The following is a 23964-nucleotide window of genomic DNA, read 5'->3' as shown; positions in this document are numbered from 1 at the left end:
CCAGGGATATCTACCCAGCTGGCACGGAGCAACTGGGGAGGAGGGAAGATGAAATAAGGGTCCCTGCCGGCTTCCCATGCGATTCACAGGCAAGTCCGGGTTAACAGAAAGGAAAGGTCACTTCAGTGATGAGCGTCCCAGAAGCCTCCCCAGGGAAGGGATAATGCTGCCCCCCAGCCGGCTCCTACTAACAGCTCTGCCTGGGCTTTGGGGTGAGCACAGGCCAGGGCTTCCAGGACAGTCCTACTGATGCCTGCTGTGCGGGCACGACTGTTAACAGTCCCCAGCGTCACTCTCCAGTGTCATAGTTTGCATGCTAAATTATATGGTCCCCTAAATGGAGCTGAGTTCCTAGAGGGAATTTTGCTGGTTTTCGTGGGGCCATACCCATCCAAGTCTACCACTGGCCTCGGGACAGACCGAGTACAGATTCTCTCCATGTCTCTGTGTCCAGCAGTGGGAGAGGCACAGGATGCGGCAGTCGGAGCCCCTCTGGCTGGGTTAGCATCTCAGGCCCTCACACGTCACAGCAGTGAGACTGTGGACAAGCTCTTTAACATCCCCATTTGACACAAAAATGGGACTAAAAGTAATTGCTAAGAAGATTAACGAGTTAATATTTGTCATGTGCTTAGAACACAGGGGAAGCACTCTGCTAAGTGAAAAACCAACACGCAGTCTAGCTGTCTAACAGGTAAGTGAACTTCTATAGGAGGATGTGAGGCAGGGGAGGAAAGCCCTTCTTAAACAACTTTTAGACACCCTCCATGCTCAAGGACTTCTCCCGAGCACACCACCCCCGCCCCAAGCCCGCCCCACACAACCCTGCGCGGTGCTGCCTAGGAACAGGATGCCAGAGGGCCAGGGCAGCATAAAGGCTGCCAGGTGGTTTATGGTCAACTACACGACAGCCACAGTGAAACTAGCTCAAGCAGAACAAAGACAGGTATTCCAGGTTGCAGCTGGCTGTCAGAAGCCTTCAAACATCTCCCCCCGTTGTCTTAGGCCCTCAAATTGAAGAGAGCTCTTTGCCTCATCACATACTCGGCAATGGAAATAGCACATTTATGTATGTGATTCAGGACCTCAAAAGCATCAGAGGCGTACTGATAACAACCAATATTAGATGAAATTCAGAGCAACCCACTCAAGATGAAAAGATCTCAGATGTATAACTCACGTGTAAGATTCCATGTGATACATTAGAAAGAAATCTCCTTAATTCCTCAAAGAGACACCCCTCTACCACAAACAAAACAGGTGCTTGGGACAGTCGTGCAAAAGTGGGCTACACCACACCATCCCATGAAAACAAAAATTACCAATCATCTAGATATCTGACTTTGTGAAAGCATCAATTTACTCCTTTAAATTTTAGTGTATGGGCTTCCCTCGTAGCGCAGTGGTTGGGAGTCCACCTGCCGATGCAGGGGACATGGGTTCGTGCCCCGGTCCGGGAAGATCCCACATGCCGCAGAGCGGCTGGGCCCGTGAACCATGGCCGCTGAGCCTGCACGTCCGGAGCCTGTGCTCCGCAACGGGAGAGGCCACAACAGTGACAGGCCCGTGTACCGCAAAAAAAATTTTAGTGTTTGTCACAGTTCTGCTTAATATCATTTGAACCTTTCAGGCCTGATTTGAACTCTCTCTTAAGATGATAAATTCCTGAAGAACGTCGCGTCTCCCAGACTGTGCACCCAGAGGGGATTCAGGATGGAGAAAAACAGGATACTGGCCCCAGATAGCTGAGGTGCATATCAAAGGAATGATTTCAATATGCTCAAACTCTTGCAACTTCCCATACATAGAAAAGTGCTAAATTCATTAACCTGAGATGTCTGGTTTTCTTTAATAGTAATCTTTTGATGTTCCAACTACCTGGGGGTTTTTTGTTTGGTTTCTGTTTTTGTTTGGCAAAAATTCCTCTATAGGGGGCTTCCCTGGTGGCACAGTGGTTAAGAATTCCCCTGCCAACGCAGGGAACACAAGTTCGAGCCCTAGTCCGGGAAGATTCCACATGCTGCGGAACTACTAAGCCCGTGCGCCACAACCACTGAGCCTGAGCTCTAGAGCCCGCGAGCCACAACTACTGAGCCCGCGCACCATAACTACTGAAGCCCGTGTGCCTAGAACCCATGCTCCGCAACAAAAGAAACCACTGCAATGAGAAGCCGCGCACTGCAACGAAGAGCAGCCCCCACTCACCACAACTAGAGAAACCCCACGGGCAGCAACGGAGACCCAACGCAGCCAAAAATAAATAAATAATTTTATATTAAAAAAACCTCCTCTGTATCCTGGCTCCTCCCTTAACCCTTCAGAGCAGTCCCTCCGAGTGATCTGAGAGGCTGTGTCCCAGGCTTAAGTATTTTGAAAAGAACTGAGTCCTTGAAGCAGTCTAGGCTACGTACAGGGCACAGCACCACACACACTAAAGACGTGCAGGAGGCAGAACCAACGAAATGCTAGGTAATTTCACCAAGTGCTGATTTAACAGTGGGGGGATCGCATGTGTAGGTACAGATGCATGCGTTTTTATGTGAATAGTGGTCTCAGATTCACGTCTCCATTATCTGTCTGGTGATCACCCAGGAGACGTGATACCTAAGGTCATAAAATTATGAATCAACAAAAAGGACGCAAGTGGAGGGCACTCCACAAAAACATGAACCACTCAGCCAGGGAGACAGAAGAACAAAAAGAGTAAGTCTTTGCTATGGCGGGGCCGGGGGCAAGAAACTTTTCCATCAACCTTCTTTTCAGGAGAGCTCAGACTCTCCCTCCCATTTTGTAACACTGATTTCCTTATACATGAAGAAAACCAAGGAGTCGTTTCCAGAGTTTTACTACCTAAAAGAGAAAACGTAAGAACCTCACCGTGACTCATTTACTTTGACTTCATTAATTTAATAAAATTTCATTCAAAATAATGGAAGTGAGCAGGGAATAGAACAAACCTTAATCCAGACTGCACCCTAGGGCCCCACTAGCTCCCATTTTAAAGAACCCGCTTTAGCAAGAAGGGGGTGGTCGCCATACGAGGGCGCAACTTTCCGGCCGGGGGCAGCCGAGGTCCCCACGAGATTGCGGTCACCAGCAATTCCTCCGCCGTCGCTTCAACAAGTCCCCTGTCTCGGCTCCAAAAGACCACACCCACCCCGGCTCTTCGGGGGTTTTCTCTCGCTTCGGAAGACTGCGCTTCATCCTCACCGGCGGGGACATTTACTCCTGCTCAGTCCCGCCATCTCACTCGGGGACCCGTGACACCTCCCTCATCCACGTCTCCGCGCGGTCGCGCCCCGACCCGGCGGCGCCCCCTCCCCAGCCCCAAACCGCTGGTCGCCCTGACTCTGCGCCTGCGCCGCTTCAGGGACCACCCGCCCGCCAGCCCCACCAGACCCGGGCCCCCGGGGGAGGCGAGGGGAGGGGTCGGGCGCACAGCGCGCAAAGGGTTCTCCCGGGTCCTCCCCACGCGCGAGAATCGGTAACGCGGGGCGGGGGGACTGAGGGCCGTCGGAGGAGCGGGGAGCGCTGGGACGACCCCGTCACCAGGGCGCGGACGCCTTCCGCACGGGGGCTTGTGCGGGTCCGTGAGGCCGCGGCTCTCGGCCCTCAGCCTTCAGGGCTCCCGCACACGGTCTCCCGGGCGCCTCGGTGCCGTTACCGCTCAGCCCCGCCCGGCCCGGCCCTACCTCCACGAGCAGCCCGAGCAGCAGCGCCGCCGCACTCCCGGCCAGGCGGCCCATGGCTGCGCGTCCTCCTGGTCGCAGGCGCGGGCCAGCAGCACGTCCCCTACGAGGGGGCCAGCCGGCTGGCGGGCGGGATCCCGGCCCGGAGTCACAGGGGTTCGGGCTGGCGGGCGGGGAGCCAGGCTGAGCCGCTAAGCCCTCGCCGCGCGCGCCCTCGGCTCGCGCGCCCCCGGCTCGCGCGCCCCCGGCTCAGCTACGGGGTGTCAGGGTCAGCCCCGCCGGAGTGCGCGCGCCAGGAGCTGGGAGATGAGTCGCGGAGGCTGGCGAATGGTAGGGGAGGGGCCAGCTGTTTCCTCCCTCCTAGGAGACCGCCCAGTCACCCCTGAATAGACCTGGTAAGGTTTTTAAAAGAAGCAAAGTCTCCGCGGAGTGAGGCTCGTTCCAGAGGGAGATACATGAACCCGTTGTGTGCCTCCAGGTTCTTCACCGTCCCTCCCATCCCTGCACACCGTGGGGGCGGTGCACCCTCCCGACGTGTGACGGCAAGGACGGCCAAAGGATGAGGCAGACGGAGAATGGAAGAATCCCTGCGCTTCACCTCTCGCTTAGATGTGGTGCTTTCATGCCCGCATCCTCCTGTGCTGGCCCTGCCTGTACTCCCCGCACAATTGGCCCACATTGAAGCCCACCCTCCCGCTAGTAAGTTTGCGATGTCCTTGCCTCTGCTGAACTGACTTTCTTCCCCCCACTACCTCGTACCTACCATGGTTTTTTCACAACATGGCTCAGATTCCATCTCATTTATACAGTTATTCAACAAGCATTTACTGAACTTGTAAGTTGTACCAGACCCTGAGCTGGAGAGCCAGTACATAGAGGGGGGCAAGAAAACTCTGCCTGGTGTCCAAAGGGAGAGATAGTCACTTACACGAATAGGATGCAAAGTGCTGGGTGCGCACACCAGGAGGTACAGGATAATAAAGGACATGAACCTACCGGTGACTGGAGGTGAAGGGAGGGGTCAGGGAAATAGATGTTACCTAATGCATGTCCCAAAAGCTTTCCAGACGTCAACATATTTACTCATCTGATGACTCTAAAACATGCACCACCAGACCACACCTGTTGGAACCAGAACTTGCAAGTCAAGCAGAAAAGAGGCTTGGTGGCCTTCATTGTCATGGTAATACAGTATCAGACAAGACCACCAAGGGTCCTGCCTGGGATTTTAGTAACTTTGACTTACTATTTTATTTTATTTATTTATTTATATTTTTTTTGCGGTACGCGGGCCTCACTGTTGTGGCTTCTCCCATTTCGGAGCACAGGCCCCGGACACGCAGGCTCAGTGGCCATGGCGCACGGGCCCAGCCGCTCTGCGGCATGTGGGATCCCCCTGGACCAGGGCCCGAACCCGCGTCCCCTGCACTGACAGGCGGACTCCCGACCACTGCGCCACCAGGGAAGCCCTTATTACTCTTTTAAGGGTAGAAGTTAACTTGTAGAAAACCAAACACAAGCTTTGTTGTGTAATAGAGATGCAAATTTTTTCCTCCAGTGGTGATGTAAATGATTTTATCTGGTAAAAATGCAAATGACCTCTGCCAGCTCAGAACATTAACCAGGTTTCTGCTTAATTTATCGATCTCATCCCAAGAGTTTCCTTTTCTGCTCTTTTTCGCTGGCTATGTACACATAGTCAGTTGCCTGCATTCTCCTTTGAAGCAGCCTTGTCATCCTCTGGTTCCCTCATTAATGGGTTGTTGACCTGAAACAAATAAGACTGCCAGTTATTTCTACGGCAAAGATGGGTTTATTTGGGATCCTTAACACAAGTTTGTGTGCCCAAAGCACAGTGAGGCCAGACAAACTAAAACGTCGGAGTTTGGAACAGAGAAAGGTTTATTGCAAGGCCATGCAATGAGATGAGGTGACTCATTCCCTGAAAAGCCTTGAGCTCCCCGAAGGGTTTCGGCAAAGCATTGTTAAAGGCCAAGAGGGGGTGGGGGGTGGGGTCGCAGGGTAGATGATCAGCTTGTAAAGAATGCACGGCATAAACCAATTACAGTAAAGAATTGGCTTCTGGTGGGAATGGATGTTAGTGACACCTGAGGATTAGGAACAACAAGGTGTTAAAAAATAAGTTGTTTAGGGCTTCCCTGGTGGCGCAGTGGTTAAGAATCCGCTTGCCGATGCAGGGGATAGGGGACCGAGCCCTGGTCGGGGAAGATCCCACATGCCGCAGACTAACTAAGCCCGTGCGCCACAACTACTGAGCCTGCGCTCTAGAGCCCATGAGCCACAACTACTGAGCCCACGTGCCACAACTACTGAAGCCCCCACGCCTAGAGCCCGTGCTCCACAATAAGAGAAGCCACCGCAATGAGAAGCCTGTGCACCGCAAGGAAGAGTAGCCCCTGCTCACGGCAACTAGAGAAAGCCCGCGCGCAGCAACGAAGACCCAACACAGCCAAATATAAATAAATTTTTTTAAGTTGTTTATTGCTTGGAGGTCCTGGACAGACCTCCACTCGTGGTCCTTAGATTTTCTTGCCAGTAAAATGGGGCTGTTACAAGGATTAGTGCAAGGGACTATGAGGTCTTGAGCCTTGTAATCTTCTATTATGGTCTTTACACCTTTAAGGGCTTCTTTACTTGTAGGACATTCGTTAAGAGGATTTGAGGGGTCAGCTGGAGATTTTGCCCATAAGGAGGGTGGTAGCTGACTCAACAGAGATGGGACAAATAAAAGATGTCAAAGGGTCATTTAATTCATGTGGCGTGTTACTTTGATGACCACTGTCAATTTCTAGAATCATTTTCCCCTTTGGGGAGAGATAAATTCCAGGAGAAAAGGGTGTGTCTCTCTCAAAGGGCCTAAATAAAGCGGAATAGGTTCAGAGACAGGAACCTCTTGAGGTTCATTAGAGATCCCTACTGTTTGAACAGTTGTAGTCCTCTGATACAGGGGCTGCTTTATAGTAGTGGGGCTGAGCTCTGAGAGTGTGGCTCTGGGGTCAATTCGTACTGGAAGAGATTCATCCCCCATCTGGAGAAACGTTTCTCCCAGCCAATTAAGAGGGAGAATTGGGAAGAGCCCCGTCTACGGAGCCCCATCTTTGAGAATTGGGAGTACATTAGAAAGGCTGGTTAGAGGGCTGCAGGTACCTGAAGAGTTTGAATCTGTAACAATTTCTTTTCCAATGTCCTGGCTCTGTGCAATAACAGCAGCAACAAATAGGAAGGTTTTGGTTTTGTTTAGGGGCCTTCATTTGCTGGCGTTGAAGATTATGAATTTTAGCAGTCTTCCTTTGAGATGACTCATCTGGAGTGTGAGAGGGCTGATTTGCCAGTCTAACCAAACCTGGAGTGGACATAGTTTCCCTTTCCATCCTGGTCCTTTGTACTAGAAGAGAAAGCTCCTGGTCTGGCCAATTAATAAGCATAGAGTTAAAAGCTACTCAGTGGAGTCAACATCTGGAAGACCAGACTTTTCTTTCTTTCTTTCTTTTTTAATTCTTTTTCAAATTCTTTTCCCATTTAGGTTGTTATACAATATTGAGCAGAGTTCCCTGTGCTATACAGTAGGTCCTTGTTGGTTATCCATTTTAAATATAGCAGTGTGTACATGTCAATCCCAAACTCCCAATCTATCCCCCATCCTTTCCCCCCTGGTAACCATAAGTTTGTTCTCTACAGACATTTCTTTAAAAACAACCTGAACTCAATTATAATATTCATGAACAGGTTCATCAGACTTTTGTGCACAAGACTGAATTTTGTTCCAACCAACAGACTTTGGAAAAGCCCTAGGCATTGCTCAGTGAAGTCATCTAGCGATTGCCTGAGCTTGATTGTATAATAGATTAGCCTATTGTAGCCAAGAGGGTTGGCCTCCCAGCTGTAACTCTAGAGATCTTTCAGGATTTTCCCAGTTAGTGGTTTTCATCCAGTGCTGGGCCTGCCCTTCGCCGACAAGCATATGAACAAGAATAAGTCAGTGAAACCAGGCTGATACATTTGAACGACTATATTGAATTCCTCAGTAAATTTCTGAGGATCTGCATTACTCTGGGAAATTTTTGACTGGCTCACAGTTCAGCTGTAGTCCAGGGAGTGTAAGAAATTAAGAGTTTAGCCTTGGGGTCCTCAGAAGGCTTAATATTAAAGGGACAGATTCTGATAGTTTCAGAGGAGAAGAGAGTTTCAGAGAAAAGTAAAAGTTTGGTGAGAGAATTAGTGTGAGGTAGCTGAGGGTATAGAGGAGGCATAGGCAGCATAGAAGAGAAGGAGGAAGGTGGTGCTGAAGGTGGAGTCTGAGCACAGGGGTTGAGAGAGACAGGACAGCCCAGGACGCAAAACCTGAGAAAAAGAGACCAGGAAGAAAGGCCTGCAACTTCAGGAGCCCTTTGACCTTTCTTTAATCATTTGTTTGCCCCAGTTAATCTTAAAATCTTATTTTGAAGAGAGACCACTGATAACCTTGGGAAGACTCAAAATACCAATCAAAATAAGCATTCCACTCAGTTCTGGGAAACTCTGATCTATTGTAGTCCAGTTTAGTTTTAAGGAAATTAAGGTTGGAGATTTCAAAAGTTTCCCATAGTGGCCACTGATATTCTAAATTGCCTTTGGTCCCATCAGTCCATTTAGTTAGAAATGCACATGAAGAAAGGCCACGTTTTTTTTTTTTTCAAATAGTGTGTGCATAACTAAGATTCAGTTTCAAGCCAATTGGAACATAGAATCTGAATTTTAATAACTTTTTTTAAAAACATCTTTATTGGAGTATAATTGCTTTACAATGGTGTGTTAGTTTCTGCTTTATAACAAAGTGAATCAGCTCTACATATACATATATCCCCATATCCCCTCCCTCTTGCGTCTCCCTCCTACCCTCCCTATCCCACGCCTCTAGGCGGTCACAAAGCACCAAGCTGATCTCCCTGTGCTATGCGGCTGCTTCCCACTAGCTACCTATTTTACGTTTGGTAGTGTATATATGTCCATGCCACTCTCTCACTTCGTCCCAGCTTACCCTTCCCCCTCCCCGTGTCCTCAAGTCCATTCTCTAGTCTGTGTCTTTATTCCTGTCCTGCCTCTAGGTTCTTCAGAACCATTTTTTTTAACTTTTAGATTCCATATATATGTGTAAGCATACGGTATTTGTTTTTCTCTTTCTGACTTACTTCACTCTGTATGACTCTAGGTCCATTCACCTCACTACAAATAACTCAATTTCATTTCTTTTTATGGCTGAGAAATATTCCATTGTATACATGTGCCACATCTTCTTTATCCATTCATCTTTCGATGGACACTTAGGTTGCTTCCATGTCCTGGCTATTGTAAATAGAGCTGTAATGAATATTGTGGTACATGACTCTTTTTTTTATGGTTTTCTCAGGGTATATACCCAGTAGTGAGATTGCTGGGTCGTATGGTAGTTCTATTTTTAGTTTTTTAAGGAACCTCCATACTGTTCTCCATAGTGGCTGTATCAATTTACATTCCCACCAACAGTGCAAGAGGGTTCCCTTTTCTCCACACCCTGTCCAGCATCTATTGTTTATAGATTTTTTGATGATGGCCATTCTGACTGGTGTGAGGTGATAGCTCAATGTAGTTTTGATTTGCATTTCTCTAATGATTAATGATGTTGAGCATTCTTTCATGTCTTTGTTGGCAATCTGTATATCTTCTTTGGAGAAATGTCTATTTAGGTCTTCTCATTTTTTGGGTTGGGTTGTTTCTTTTTTTTGATATTGAGCTTCATGAGCTCCTTGTAAATTTTGGAGATTAATCCTTTGTCAGTTGCTTCATTTGAAAATACTTTCTCCCATTCTGAGGGTTGTCTTTTCATCTTGTTTAAGTTTTCCTTTGCTGTGCAAAAGTTTTAAGTTTCATTAGGTCCCATTTGTTTATTTTTGTTTTTATTTCCATTTCTCTAGGAGGTGGTCAAAAGGATCTTGCTGTGATTTATGTCATAGAGTGTTCTGCCTATGTTTTCCTCTAAGAGTTTGATAGTGTCTGGCCTTACATTTAGGTCTTTAATCCATTTTGAGTTGATTTTTGTGTATGGTGTTAGGAAGTGTTCTAATTTCACTCTTTTACACGTAGCTCTCCAGTTTTCCCAGCACCACTTATTGAAGAGGCTGTCTTTTCTCCATTGTATATTCTTACCTCCTATATCAAAAATAAGGTGACCACATGTGTGGGGTTTATCTCTGGGCTTTCTGTCCTGTTCCATTGATCTATATTTCTATTTTTGTGCCAGTACCATACTGTCTTTTTTTTTAATGATATTTTATTTATTTATTTTATTTTTGGCTACTTTGGGTCTTCGTTGCAGCGCACAGGCTTTCTCTAGTTGCGGCGAGAGGGGGCTACTGTTCGTTGCGGAGCATGGGCTCCAGGCGTGCAGGCTCAGTAGTTGTGGCTCACGGGCTCAGTAGTTGTGGCTCATGGGCTCAGTAGTTGTGGCTCGCTGGCTCTAGAGCGCAGGCTCAGTAGTTGTGGCACACAGGCCCAGGTGCTCCACGGCATGTGGGATCCTCCCAGACCAGGGCTCGAACCGGTGTCCCCTGCATTGGCAGGTGGATTCCCAACCACTGTGCCAGCAGGGAAGCCCCATACTGTCTTGATTACTGTAGCTTTGTAGTATAGTCTGCATCCCAGAAGGCTAATTCCTCCAGCTCCGTTTTCCTTTCAAAGATTGCTTTGGCTATTCGGGGTCTTTTGTGTTTCCATACAAATTGTGAAATTTTTTGTTCTAGTTCTGTGAAAAATGCCATTGGTAGTTTGATAGGGATTGCATTGAATCTGTAGATTGCTTTGGGTAGTATAGTCATTTTAACAATGTTGATTCTTCCAATCCAAGAACATGGTATATCTCTTCATCTGTTTGTGTAATCTTTAATTTCTTTCATCAGTGTCTTATAGTTTTCTGCATACAGGTCTTTTGTTTCCTTAGGTAGGTTTATTCCTAGGTATTTATTCTTTTTGTTGCAATAGTGAATGGGAGTGTTTCCTTAATTTCTCTTTCAGATTTTTCATCATTAGTGTATAGGAAGGCAAGAGACTTCTGTGCATTAATTTTGTATCCTAATACTTTACCAAATTAATTGATTAGCTCTAGTAGTTTTCTGGTAGCATCTTTAGGATTCTCTATGTATAGTATCATGTCATCTGCAAACAGTGACAGCTTTACTTCTTCTTTTCTGATTTGGGTGCCTTTTATTATTTCTTTTTCTTCTCTGCTGTTGCTAAAACTTACAAAACTATGTTGAATAATAGTGGGGAGAGTGGACAACCCTGTCTTGTTCCTGATCTTAGAGGAAATGGTTTCAGTTTTTCACCATTGAGAACGATGTTGGCTGTGGGTTTGTCATATATGGTCTTTATTATGTTGAGGTAAGTTCCCTCTTTGCCTACTTTCTGGAGGGTTTTTGTCATAAATGGGTGTTGAATTTTGTTGAAAGCTTTCTCTGCATCTATTGAGATGATCATATGGTTTTTCTCCTTCAATTTGTTAATATGGTTTATCACATTGATAGATTTGCATATACTGAAGAATCCTTGCATTCCTGGAATAAACCCCACTTGATCATGGTGTATGATCCTTTTAATGTGCTGTTGGATTCTGTTTGCTAGTAGTTTGTCGAGGATTTTTGCATCTATGTTCATCAGAGATATTGGCCTGTAGTTTTCTTTTTTATGATCTTTCTCTGATTTTGGTGTTAGGGTGATGGTGGCCGCGTAGAATGAGTTTGGGAGTGTTCCTCCCTCTGCTATATTTTGGAAGAGTTTGAGAAGGATAGGTGTTATCTCTTCTCTAAATGTTTGATAGAATTCGCCTGTGAAGCCATCTGGTCCTGGGCTTTTGTTTGTTGCAAGATTTTTAATCACAGTCTCAATTTCAGTGCTTGTGATTGGTCTGTTCTTATTTTCTATTTCTTCCTGGTTCAGTCTTGGAAGGTTGTGCTTTTCTAAGTATGTGTCCATTTCTTCCAGGTTGTCCATTTTATTGGCATAGAGTTGCTTGTAGTAATCTCTCATGATTCTTTGTATTTCTGCAGTGTCAGCTGTTGCTTTTCCTTTTTCATTTCTAATTCTATTGATTTGAGTCTTCTGCCTTTTTTCTTGATGAGTCTGGCTAATGGTTTATCAATTTTGTTTATCTTCTCAAAGAACCAGCTTTTAGTTTTATTGATCTTTGCTATCATTTCCTTCATTTCTTTTTCATTTATTTCTGATCTGATCTTTATGATTTCTTTCCTTCTTCTAACTTTGGGGCTCTTTTGTTCTTCTTTCTCTAATTGCTTTAGGTGTAAGGTTAGGTTGTTTATTTGAGGTAGGATTGTATTGCTATAAACTTCTCTCTTAGAACTGCTTTTGCTGCACCCCATAGGTTTTGGGTTGTTGTGTTTTCATTGTCATTTGTTTCTAGGTATTTTTTGATTTCTTCAGTGATCTCTTGGCTATTGAGTAGTGTATTGTTTAGCCTCCAAGTCTTTGTATTTTTTACAGATTTTTTTCCTGTAATTGATATCTAGTCTCATAGCATTGTGATCAGAAAAGATACTTGATACAATTTCAATTTTCTTAAATTTACCAAGGCTTAATTTGTGACCCAAGATATGATCTATCCTGGAGAATATTCCATGAGCACTTGAGAAGAAAGTGTATTCTGTTGTTTTTGGATGGAATGTCCTATAAATAGCAATTAAGTCCCTCTTGTTTAATGTATCATTTAAAGCTTGTGTTTCCTTATTTATTTTCATTTTTGATGATCTGTCCATTGGTGAAAGTGGGGTGTTAAAGTCCCCTACTATTATTGTGATACTGTCAATTTCACTATTTATGGCTGTTAGCATTTGCCTTATGTATTGAGGTGCTCCTATGTTGGGTGCATAAAGATTTACAATTGTTATATCTTCTTCTTGGATTGATCCCTTGATCATTATGTAGTGTCCTTCTTTGTCTCTTGTAATACTCTTTATTTTAAAGTCTCTTTTGTCTCATATGAGAATTGCTGCTCCACTTTTGTTTTGGTTTCCATTTGCATGGAATATCTTTTTCAATCCCCTCACTTTCAGTCTGTATGTGTCCCTAGGTCTGAAGTGGGCCTCTTGTAGACAGCATATATACAGGTCTGCTTTTGTATCCATTCAGCCAGTCTATGTCTTTTGGTTGGAGCATTTAATCCACTTACATTTAAGGTAGTTATCAATATGTATGTTCCTATTACCATTTTCTTATTTGTTTCGGGTTTGATATTGTAGGTCTCTTCCTTCTCTTGTGTTTCCTGCCTAGAGAAGTTCCTTTAGCATTTGTCGTAAAGCTGGTTGTGTGGTGCTGAATTGTTAGTTCTGCTTGTCTGTAACATTTTAAATTTCTCTGTCGAGTCTGAATGAGATCCTTGCTGGGTAGAGTAATCTTGGTTGTAGGTTTTTCCCTTTCATCACTTTAAGTATGTCCTGCCACTCCCTTCTGGCTTGCAGAGTTTCTGCTGAAAGATCAGCTGTTAACCTTATGGGGATTCCCTTGTATGTTGTTGTTTTTCCCTTACTGCTTTTAATATTTTTTCTCTGTATTTAATTTTTGATAGTTTGATTAATATGTGTCTTGGTGTATTTCTCCTTGGATTTATCCTGTATGGGACTCTCTGTGCTTCCTGGACTTGATTAACTATTTCCTTTCCCATATTAGGGAAGTTTTCAACTATAATCTCTTCAAATATTTTCTCCATCCCTTTCTTTTTCTCTTCTTCTTCTGGGACCCCTATAATTTGAATGTTGGTGCATTTAATGTTGTCCCAAAGGTCTCTGAGACTGTCTTCAATTCTTTTCATTCTTTTTTCTTTATTCTTCTCTGCAGTAGTTATTTCCACTATTTTATCTTCCAGGTCACTTATCCGTTCTTCTGCCTCAGTTATTCTGCTATTGATTCCTTCTAGAGAATTTTTAATTTCATTTATTCTGTTGTTCATCATTGTTTATTTGCTCTTTAGTTCTTCTAGGTCCCTGTTGCACGTTTCTTATATTTTCTCCATTCTGTTTCCAAGATTGTGGATCATCTTTACTATCATTACTCTGAATTCTCTTTCAGGTAGACTGCCTGTTTCCTCTTCATTTGTTTGGTCTGGTGGGTTTTTTCCTTACTCCTTCATCTGCTGTGTTTCTCTGTCTTCTCATTTTGCTTAACTTACTGTATTTGGGGTCTCCTTTTCACAGGCTGCAGGTTCGTAGTTCCCATTGTTTTTGGTGTCTTCCCCCAGTGGGTAAGGTTGGTTCAGTGGGTTGTGTAGGCTTCCAGGTGGAGGGGACTGGTGCCTGTGTTCTGGTGGATGAGCCTGGATGTTGTCTTTCTGGTGGGCAGGACTGCATCCGGTGGTGTGTTTTAGGGTGTCTGTGATCTTATTATGATTTTAAGCAGCCTCTCTGCTAATGGGTGGTGTTGTGTTCCTGTCTTTCTAGTTGTTCGGCATAAGGTGTCCATCACTGTAGCTTGCTGGTCATCGAGTGGAGCTGGGCTTAGCGTTGACATGGAGATCTCTGGGAGAGCTTTTGCCGTTTGATATTACATGGAGCTGGGAGGTCTCTGGTGGACCAGTGTCCTGGAATCAGCTCTCCCACCTCAGAGGCACAGGCCTGACACCTGGCCGGAGCACCAAGACCCTGTCAGCCACACGGCTCAGAAGAAAAGCGAGAAAAAAATATATACATAAAATTTAAAATTTACTAAAATAAAAAAATTATTAAAAATAAAAAGAATTTAAAAATAAAAAGAAAGAAAGAAGAGAGCAACCAAACCAAACAACAAATCCGACAATGATAACAAGCACTAAAAACTATACTAAAAAAAAAAAAAAAAGAAAGGGACAGACAGAACCCTAGGACAAATGGTAAAAGCAAAGCTATACAGACAAAATCACACAAAGAAGCATACACATGCACACTCACAAAAAGAGAAAAAGGAAATATATATATATATATATATAAAATAAAAAGGAAGAGAGCAACCAAATCAGTAAACAAATCTCCCAATGATAATAAACTCTAAATACTAAACAAAGATAAACATAAAACCAGAAACAAATTAGATGCAGAAAACAAACCCCAAGTCTACAGTTACTCCCAAAATCCACCACCTCAGTTTTAGGATGATTCATTGTCTATTCAGGTATTCCACAGATGCAGGTACATCAAGTTGATTGTGGAGATTTAATCCGCTGCTCCCGTGGCTGCTGGGAGAGATTTCCCTTTCTCTTCCTTGTTTGCACAGCTCCTGGGGTTCAGCTTTGTATTTGGCCCCGCCTCTGTGTGTAGGTCGCCCTCTGGTGTCTGTTCTTCACCCAGACAGAAGGGGGTTAAAGGAGCAGCTGATTAGGGGGCTCTGGCTCACTCAGGCAGTGGGGAGGGAGGGGTACGGAATGCGGGGCGAGCCTGCAGCGGCAGAGGCTGACGTGACATTGCAACAGCCTGAGGTGCACCGTGTGTTCTCCCTGGGAAGTTGTCCCTGGATCACAGGACCCTGGCAGTGACAGGCTGCACAGGCTCTCGGGAGGGGAGGTGTGGATAGTGACCTGTGCTCTCCCACAGGATTGTTGGTGGCTGCAGCAGCAGCATTAGCATTTGATACCTGTCTCTGGTGTCCGCGCCGAGAGCCGCAGCTTGTGCCCGTCTCTGGAAATCGTTTAGGCTGTTCCCTGAATCCCCTCTACTTGCACACCCTGAAACAATGTTCTCTTGCCTTTTAGGCAGGTCCAGACTTTTCCCAGGACTCTCTGCTGGCTTGCTGTGGTACACTAGCCCCCTTCAGGCTGTGTTCACGTAGCCAACCCCAGTCCTCTCCCTGGGATCTGACCTCCGAAACCCGAGCCTCAGCTCCTAGCCCCCTCCTGCCCCCGCGGGTGAGCAGACAAGCCTCTCGGGCTGGTGAGTGCTGGTCAGCACTGATCTGCTGTGCGGGAATCTCTCTGCTTTGCCCTCTGCAACCCTGTTGCTGCGCTCTCCTCTGTGGCTCTGAAGCTTCCCTCCTGCTACCTCCTGTCTCTGCCAGTGAAGGGGCTTCCTAGTGTGTGGAAGCTTTTCCTCCTTCACAGCTCCCTCCCAGAGATGCAGGTCCCGTCCCTGTTCTTTTGTCTCTGTTTTTTCTTTTTTCTTTTGCCCTACCCAGGTACGTGGGGAGTTTCTTGCCTTTTGGGAAGTCTGAGGTCTTCTGCCAGCGTTCAGTAGGTGTTCTGTAGGAGTTGTTCCACATGTTGATGTATTTCTGATGTATTTGTGAGGAGGAAGGTGATCTCCATGTCTTACTCCTCTACCATCTTGAAGGTCTCTCCGACAGTTTGTTAATTGTTTTGAGGTTATTTTTCTAGTTCTTTGTTGTTCCTTCTTCTTTTACTCTCTTCACTTGTGATTTGATGATTATCTTTTGTGTTATGTTTCAATTTCTTTCTCTTTTTTGTGCTTATCTATTATAGATTTTTGGTTTGTGGTTATCATAAGATTTATACATATAGAAAAACAAAAAAGATATATATATACATTATATTTATTATATATGTGATTATTTTTAGTTGCTGATCCCTTAAGTTCAAACGTAGTTCAACAATCTGCATTTTTACTCCATTCTCACCACATTTACTGTTTCTGACATCATATTTTACATCTTTTTGTTTTGTGTATTCCTTAACTACTTATTCTTGATAAAGATGATTTGACCAGTTTTTTCTTTTAACTTTCCTACTAGTTTTGTAAGTGTCTGATCTACTACCTTTACTATATGTTTGCCTTTAAAAATGAGATTTTTCCTTCTGTAATTTTCATATTTCTTGTTGTAATCTTTTCTGTTTAGCGAAGTCTCTTTAACATATCTTGTAAAGCTCCGGACGCTCCAGATGCACAAGCCCAGCGGCCATGGCTCACAGGCCCAGCCGCTCCGTGGCACGTGGGATCCTCCCAGACTGGGGCATGAACCCGCGTCCCCTGCATCAGCAGGTGGACTCTCAACCACTGCGCCACCAGGGAATCCCCAATAATTACTTCAAATGTCAATGGACTAAATGCTCTGATCAAAAGACATAGAGTGGCAGACTAGATTAAAAAAACAAGAACCTACAATATGCTGCCTACAAGAGACTCACTGCAGGGCAAAAGACACATGCACAGATTGAAAATGAGGGGATGGAAAAAGATATTTCATGCAAATGGAAACGACAAGAAAGTGGGGGTAGAAATACTCATGTCAGACAAAATAGACTTTGAAAGAGAATCCATAAAGAAAGACAAATGAGGACATTATATAATCATAAAGAGATAAAGACAAAAAGAGGATATTACACTTGTTAACATATGGGCACCCAATATAGAAATACTTAAATGTATAAAACAAATACTAACCGACAGAAAGGGAGAAATGGACAACTGTACAATAATAGTAAGAGACTTTAACACTCCACTAGCATCAATGGATAAATCTTCCAGACAGAAAATCAATAAGGCAACAAAGTCCTAAATGATACTATAGACCAGTTGGACCTAATTGATATCTACAGGACACCACAAACAAATACACTTTTTTTTCAAGTGCACATAAAAAATTCTCTAGGATAAACCACATATGAGGTCACAAATCAAGCCTCAACAAATTTAAGAGGATGGAAATCATATCAAGCATCATTTCTGACCACAATGGTATGAAACTAGATATCAACCACCACCGAAAGAAAAACGGGGAAAGAACAAACACATGGAGCCTAAATAATATGCTACTAGAAAAAACAATGGGTCAATGATGAAATCAAAAAGGAAATCAGAAAATACCTCAAGACAAATGAAAATGAAAACATAACCTTACAAAATCTGTGGGATGCAGCAAAAGCAGTTCTAAGAGGGTAGTTCATACAGGCCTTCCCCAAGAAACAAGAAAAATCTCAAATAAACAACCTAACCAACCCCCTAAAAGAAAATACCTACCATCTACCACCTAGAAAAATAAGAAAAAACAAAAGCCAAAGCCAAAAGGGAAGAAATAACACAGATCAGGAAATAAATAAAGTAGAGACCAAAAGACAATAGAAAAGATTACTAAAACTAAGACCTTGTTTTTTGAAAAGATAAACAAAATTGACAAACCTCTGGCCAGGCTCACCAAGGAGAAAAGAGAGAGGACCAACTAAACAAAATAAGAAATGAACAAGGATAAATAGCAACTGATACCATGCAATACACAAAAAAATCATAAGAGAATACTATGAACAGTTATATGACAGCAAATTGGACAACCTAGAAAAAATGGACAAGTTTCTAGAAACATACAGCCTGCCAAAACTGAGTCAAGAAGAAACACAATTTGAATGTCCCAATCACTAGAAGTGAAATGGAATCTGTAATTAAAACAAACAAATAAAACAAACAAACAAAAACTCCCTGCAAACAAAAGTCCAGGATGAAATGGTTTTACTGGGGAATTCTACAAAACATATAAAGAAAAGCTTATACCTATCTTTCTCAAACTATTGCAAAAGATTCAAGAAGAGGGAACACTCCCAAATTCATTCTATGAAGCCACCATCACCCTGATACCAAGATCAGATAAAGACATTACCAAAAAGAAAAAATTACAGGCAAATATCTTTGATGAATATAGATGCAAAAATCCTCACCAAAATATTAGCAAACAAAACAAAATACATAAAAAGGATCATACTCCATGTTCAAGTTGGATTCATTCAAGGTTTGCAAAGATGGTTCAATATACAGAAATCAATCATTATGATACAGTAACAAAAGAAAAGACAAAACCCACATGATTATCTCAACAGATGCAGAGAAAGCACTTGACAAGATTAAACATCCATTCATGATAAAAACTCTCACCAAAGTGGGTATAGAGGGAACATATCTCAACATAATAAAAGCCATTTATGAAAACCCACAACCAACATAATACTCAAGGATGAAAAGCTGAAAGCCTTCCCATTAAAATCTGAAAGAAGACAAGGATGCTCACTGTCACCAGTTCTATTAAACATAGTATTGGAAGTCCTGGCCACAGCAATCAGACAAGAAAAAGGAATAAAATGTATACAAATTGGAAGGGAAGAGGTAAAACTGCAACTATTTGCAGATGACATGATACTCCATATAGAGAACCCTAAAGTCTCCACACAAAAACCATTAGAAAAATGAATTCATCAAGGTAGCAAGGTATAAGATAAATATGCAGAAATCTGTTGCATTTCTTTACACTAACAATGAAATATCAGAAAGAGAAAGCAAAAAAAAAAAAAACCCATTAAAATTCATGTCCAAGGGCTTCCCTGGTGGTGCAGTAGTTGAGAATCCATCCGCCTGCCAATGCAGGGGATACAGGTTCAAGCCCTCGTCCAGGAAGGTCCCACATGCCACGGAGCAACTAAGCTCATGTGCCACAACTACTGAGCCTGCACTCTGTAGAGCCTGCGAGCCACAACTACTGAAGCCCATGCACCTAGAGCCCGTGCTCTGCAATGAGAAGCCACTGCAATGAGAAGCCTGTGCACTGCCACTAAGAGTAGCCCCCACTCACCGCAACTAAAGAAAGCCCACACGCAGCAATGAAGACCCAATACAGCCAAAAATAAATTAGAAAAAGAAAAGGAACAACAGCAACAAAAAATTGTGTCCAAAAAGAAAAATACCTAGGAATAAACTTAACCAAGGAGGTGAAAGAACTATAAACCTAAGACTTTAAAACATTGATAAGGAGACCGTTCAAAGAAATGGAAAGATATCCCATGCTCTTGGATGGGAAGAATATTGGTAAAATGGCAGCACTACCCAAAGTACCCATGACATTTTTCACATAAATAGAACAAATCATCCTAAAATTTATCTGGAACCACAAAAGACTCAGAATTGTCAAAGCAATCCTGAGGAAAAAGAATAAAGCTGGAGGCATAACCATTCCAGACTTCAGACTATACTTTAAAGCTCTAGTAATCAAAACATTGTGTTACTAGCACAAACACAGACACATAGATCAATGGAACAGAATAGAGAGCCCAGAAAGAAACCCACACACCTTTGGTCAATTAATCTATAACAAAGGAGGCAAAAATATACAATGAAAAAAAAGACACCAACAAGTGGCACTAGGAAAGCTGGACAGCTACATGTAAATCAATTAAATTCAAACACTCCCTTATACCATACACAAGAATAAACTCAAAATGGTTTAAAAGCCTAAATATAAGACATGACACCAACAAATTCCTAGACAAAAACATGTGTAAAACTTTCTCTGACATAAATTGTAGCAATATTTTCTTAGATCAGTCTCCCAAGTCAAAAGAAATAAAAGGAAAAATAAACAAATGGGACTACATCAAACTTAAAAGCTTTTGCACAGCAATGGAAACCATCAACAAAATGAAAAGACAACCTACGGAATGGGAGAAAATATTTGCAAATGATGTGACTGACAAGGGAGTTAATATCCAAAATACACAAACAGCTAATACAATTCAATATCAAAAACAAAAACAAAACTCAAGAAATGGGCAGAAGACCCAAACAGACATGTCTCCAAAGAAGACATATAGATGGCCAACAGGCACATCACTAATTATTAGAGAAAAGCAAATCAAAACCATAGTGAGGTATCATCTCACATCTGTCAGAATGGTTATCTTTAAAAATCTACAATAATAAATGCTGGAGGGTACAGAGAAAAGGGAGCCCTCCTACACTGTTGCTGGCAATGTAAACTGGTGCAGCCACTATGGAAAACAGTATGGAGGTTCCTTTAAAAACTAAAAATAGGGCTACCATATGATCCAGCAATCCCAGTCCTGGGCATATATCTGGAGAAAACCATAATTCAAAAAGATACATGCACCCCAATGTTCATTGCAGCACTATTGACAATAGCCAGGACATGGAAGCAACCTGAATGTCAACAACAGATGAATGGATAAAGAAGATGTGGTACATATATACAATGGAATATTACTTATCCATAAAAAAGAACAAAATAATGCCATTTGCAGCAACACGGATGGGCCCAGAGATTGTCACACTGAGTGAAGTAAGTCAGAGAAAGACAAATATCGTACAATATCTCTTATATGTGGAATCTAAAGAAAGGGTACAAATGAACTTATCTACAAAACAGAAACAGAGTTACAAATGTAGAAAACAAACTTATGATTACTGGTCAGGGGGGAAGGGGGAAGAGGGATAAATTAGGAGATTGGGATTGACGTGTACACACTACTGTATATAAAATAGATAACTAGGGAGATTGGATCGAGATGGCGGAGGAGTAGGAAGTGGAGCTCACCTTCTCCCCACAGATACATCAGAAATACACCTACATGTTGAAAAACTCTCACAGAACATCTACTGAACGATGGCAGAAGGCCTCAGACTTACAAAAGGGCAAGAAAATCTCTACATACCTGGGTAGGGCAAAAGAAAAAAAAGAGAGAAAGGAATCCAGACAGGATCTGCGTCTCTGGGAGGGAGCTGTGAAAGAGGAGAGGTCTCTGCACACTGGGAAGTCCCCTCACTGGCAGGGACAGAGGGGGAGCTTCAGAGCCTTGGAGGAGAGTGCAGCAACAGGTGTGCTGAGGGCAAAGTGGAGAGAGACCTTCACAGAGGGTTGGTGCTGACCGGCCCTCCCTAGCCTGAGACACTCATCTGCTCGGGCGGGGCAGGTGGGGGCTGGGTACTGAGGTTCAGGGTTTGGAGGTCAGACCCCAGAGAGAGGAGTGGGATTGGCTGCGTGAAGACAGCCTGAGGGGGGTAGGTTGTAGTGTGCCACAACTGAGGGAGTCCAGAAAAAGCCTGGGCCCGCCAGAGAGGCAAGGCGCCATTGTTGGGGGGTGCATAAGGAGAGGGGTGGGCCTGCCATAGGAGCTTCTTTCTCCAAGCTCACAGGCAGGCAGCAGGGCATCACCTACACGAGCTCCAGGGGCAGGCACAGACTGCTGCCGCTGCCACCGCCGAGGGTCCTGTGAGCAAGCGTAGGTCACTGCCCCAACTCCGTGGGGGCCAGGGCCAACTTCCCTGGGGGCACATGACCCACTGCCACTGCTGCTGTGGAGGGACCCACGACCTGGAGCCAACCGCTGCCCCTGCCTTCCTGGGAGCCTGCAGGAGCTGTGCAGCTGTGCACCTACACACCCCCTATCAAGGGGATAACAGCCAGCACACACTGACGAAAGAGATGGCAAGCGTCCAAACCAAAAGCAGCCCTCACACCAAAAAATATTAAACCCACACGAGCTACACAGGGACACACCCACTTATAAATAGCCCTCCAAGACTACAGTAGATAATTGTTTCTCCTAAACTCACAGACTAAGAGAAATATAAGCAAAATGAAGCAGAGAAACCACCCTCAATTAAAAGACCAAGAAAACTCCTCTGAAGGAACAATGAAACAGACCTCTTCAGTCTAATAGACACCAAGTTCAAAAAGAAGTTCAAATAAAAATACTGAAGGAATTAAGAAAGGCTATCAATAGAAATGCAGATTACTGTAAAAAGGAACTAGAAACTACGAGGAGCCAAGAAACCTTAGAAAATTCATTTGCTGAGACGATAGCTGAGCTCAAGGCAATGAACAGCAGAACGAATAATACAGAAGAAAGAATAAGTGACCTGGAAGATAGACTAATGGAAATTACCCAATCAAAACAGCAGACAGAAAGCCCAGTTTTTTAAAAAAATGAGAGCAATATAAGATACCTGTGGGATAATATAAAGCAGGCCAATCTATGCATAATAGGGATTCCAAAAGGAGAAGAAAGAGAAAAGGGGATGTAAATGCATTTGAAAAATTATGGCTAAAAATGTCCCCAAACTTAAAGAAGGAAACAGATATCCAGATATAGGAAGCATAGAGGGTTCCAAAGAAGATGAACCCAAACAGACCTACAGCAAGACATATTATAATAAAAATGGCCAAAGGTAAAGATAGAGAGGATTCTAAAGGTAACAAGAGAAAAACAAAGAGTTCTTTACAAGGGAACCCTCATGAAGCTATCAGCTGATTTCTCTACAGAAACACTGCAGGCCAGAAGGTAGTGGCAAAATATATTAAAAATCTTGAAAGAGAAAAATCTTCAACCTAGAATACTCTACTCACCAAGATTATCATTTAGAATAGGAGGAGAAATAAAGAATTTCTCAGACAAGCAAAAACTTCAAGAATACAGCAATACTAAACCTATCCTAAAAGAAATATTGAAAGGTCATCTCTAGATAGAAAAGAAGCAGAAGAAACAGGAAGGAGGAAATCACAATTGGAAAGTAAATCACTTAAATTAGCCAGTATACAGATCAAAAAGAAAAAGAAAAAAACCTATTTGTGAAAGCAATGATAAACACAAAGAAGAGCAAAAGGATAAACATGAAGATGTAAAAAGGGACATCAAAATCATAAAATGTGGGGAAGGAGGGTAAGAAAATGCAAATTCTTTTTCTTTTTTCTTCCTTTTTTTTAGAATGTGTTTGAGCCTATATGGCTATCAGTCTAAAGCAAGTAGATATAGGAAGGGGTTAACATACTGAAAAACAGGGCAACCACAAATCAAAAATATACAATAGATTCACAAAAACCTAAAAGAAGAGAACACAAGCATAAAATAAAAGGGAATCATCAAACCACAAAAAAGAAAAAGAAAAAGAAAGAAGAAACAAAGAATCAACTGGAAAACAAGGTTTGAAATGTCAATTAATACATATGTATCAATAAATACCTTAAATATCAAAGGACTGGATGCTCCAACTGAAAGACATAGAGTGGCAGACTGGATAAAAAAACAAGAGCCTACAGTATGCTGCCTACAAGAGACCCACCTTAGGGCAAAGGACACACATAGATTGAAAGTGAGGGGATTGGGAAAGATATTTCATGTAAATGGAAATGACAAGAAAGTGGGAGTTGCAATACTCATATCAGACAAAATAGACTTAAAGCAAAGGCTATCAAGAAAGATAAAGAAGGACACTATATAATGATAAAAGGATCAAAACAAGAAGAGGATTTTACACTCATCATCATATATGCACCTAATATAGAAGCACCCAAATACATAAAACAAATACTAACAGACATAAAGGGAGAAACTGATGGTAATACAATAACAGTAGGAGACTTTAACACCCCACTCACATCAACGGACAGATCTTCCAGACAGAGAATCAGTAAGACAACAGAGGTCCTAAATGATACAACAGAACAGTTAGACTTAATTGATCATTTTAATTAATTTATTTTT

General features: G+C 43.2%; 1 protein-coding gene across 1 annotated transcript in view; it reads right to left on the bottom strand.

Moving 5' to 3' along the window:
• Positions 1-3746, bottom strand: part of VOPP1 (VOPP1 WW domain binding protein) — a gene marked incomplete at both ends in the record, with an annotated part of 87379 nt that extends 83633 nt beyond the window's left edge. The window contains one exon of the mRNA XM_082662124.1: positions 3693-3746. Within this exon, the coding sequence (XP_082518250.1) occupies positions 3693-3746 (54 nt within the window). The remainder of the gene's footprint in view (positions 1-3692) is intronic.
• Positions 3747-23964: the final 20218 nt, after the last annotated feature.

Source organism: Grampus griseus (assembly GCF_964374135.1).
Source record: "Grampus griseus genome assembly, chromosome: 9".
Taxonomy (NCBI): domain Eukaryota; kingdom Metazoa; phylum Chordata; class Mammalia; order Artiodactyla; family Delphinidae; genus Grampus; species Grampus griseus.
This window is presented reverse-complemented; position numbering and strand designations above follow the sequence as displayed.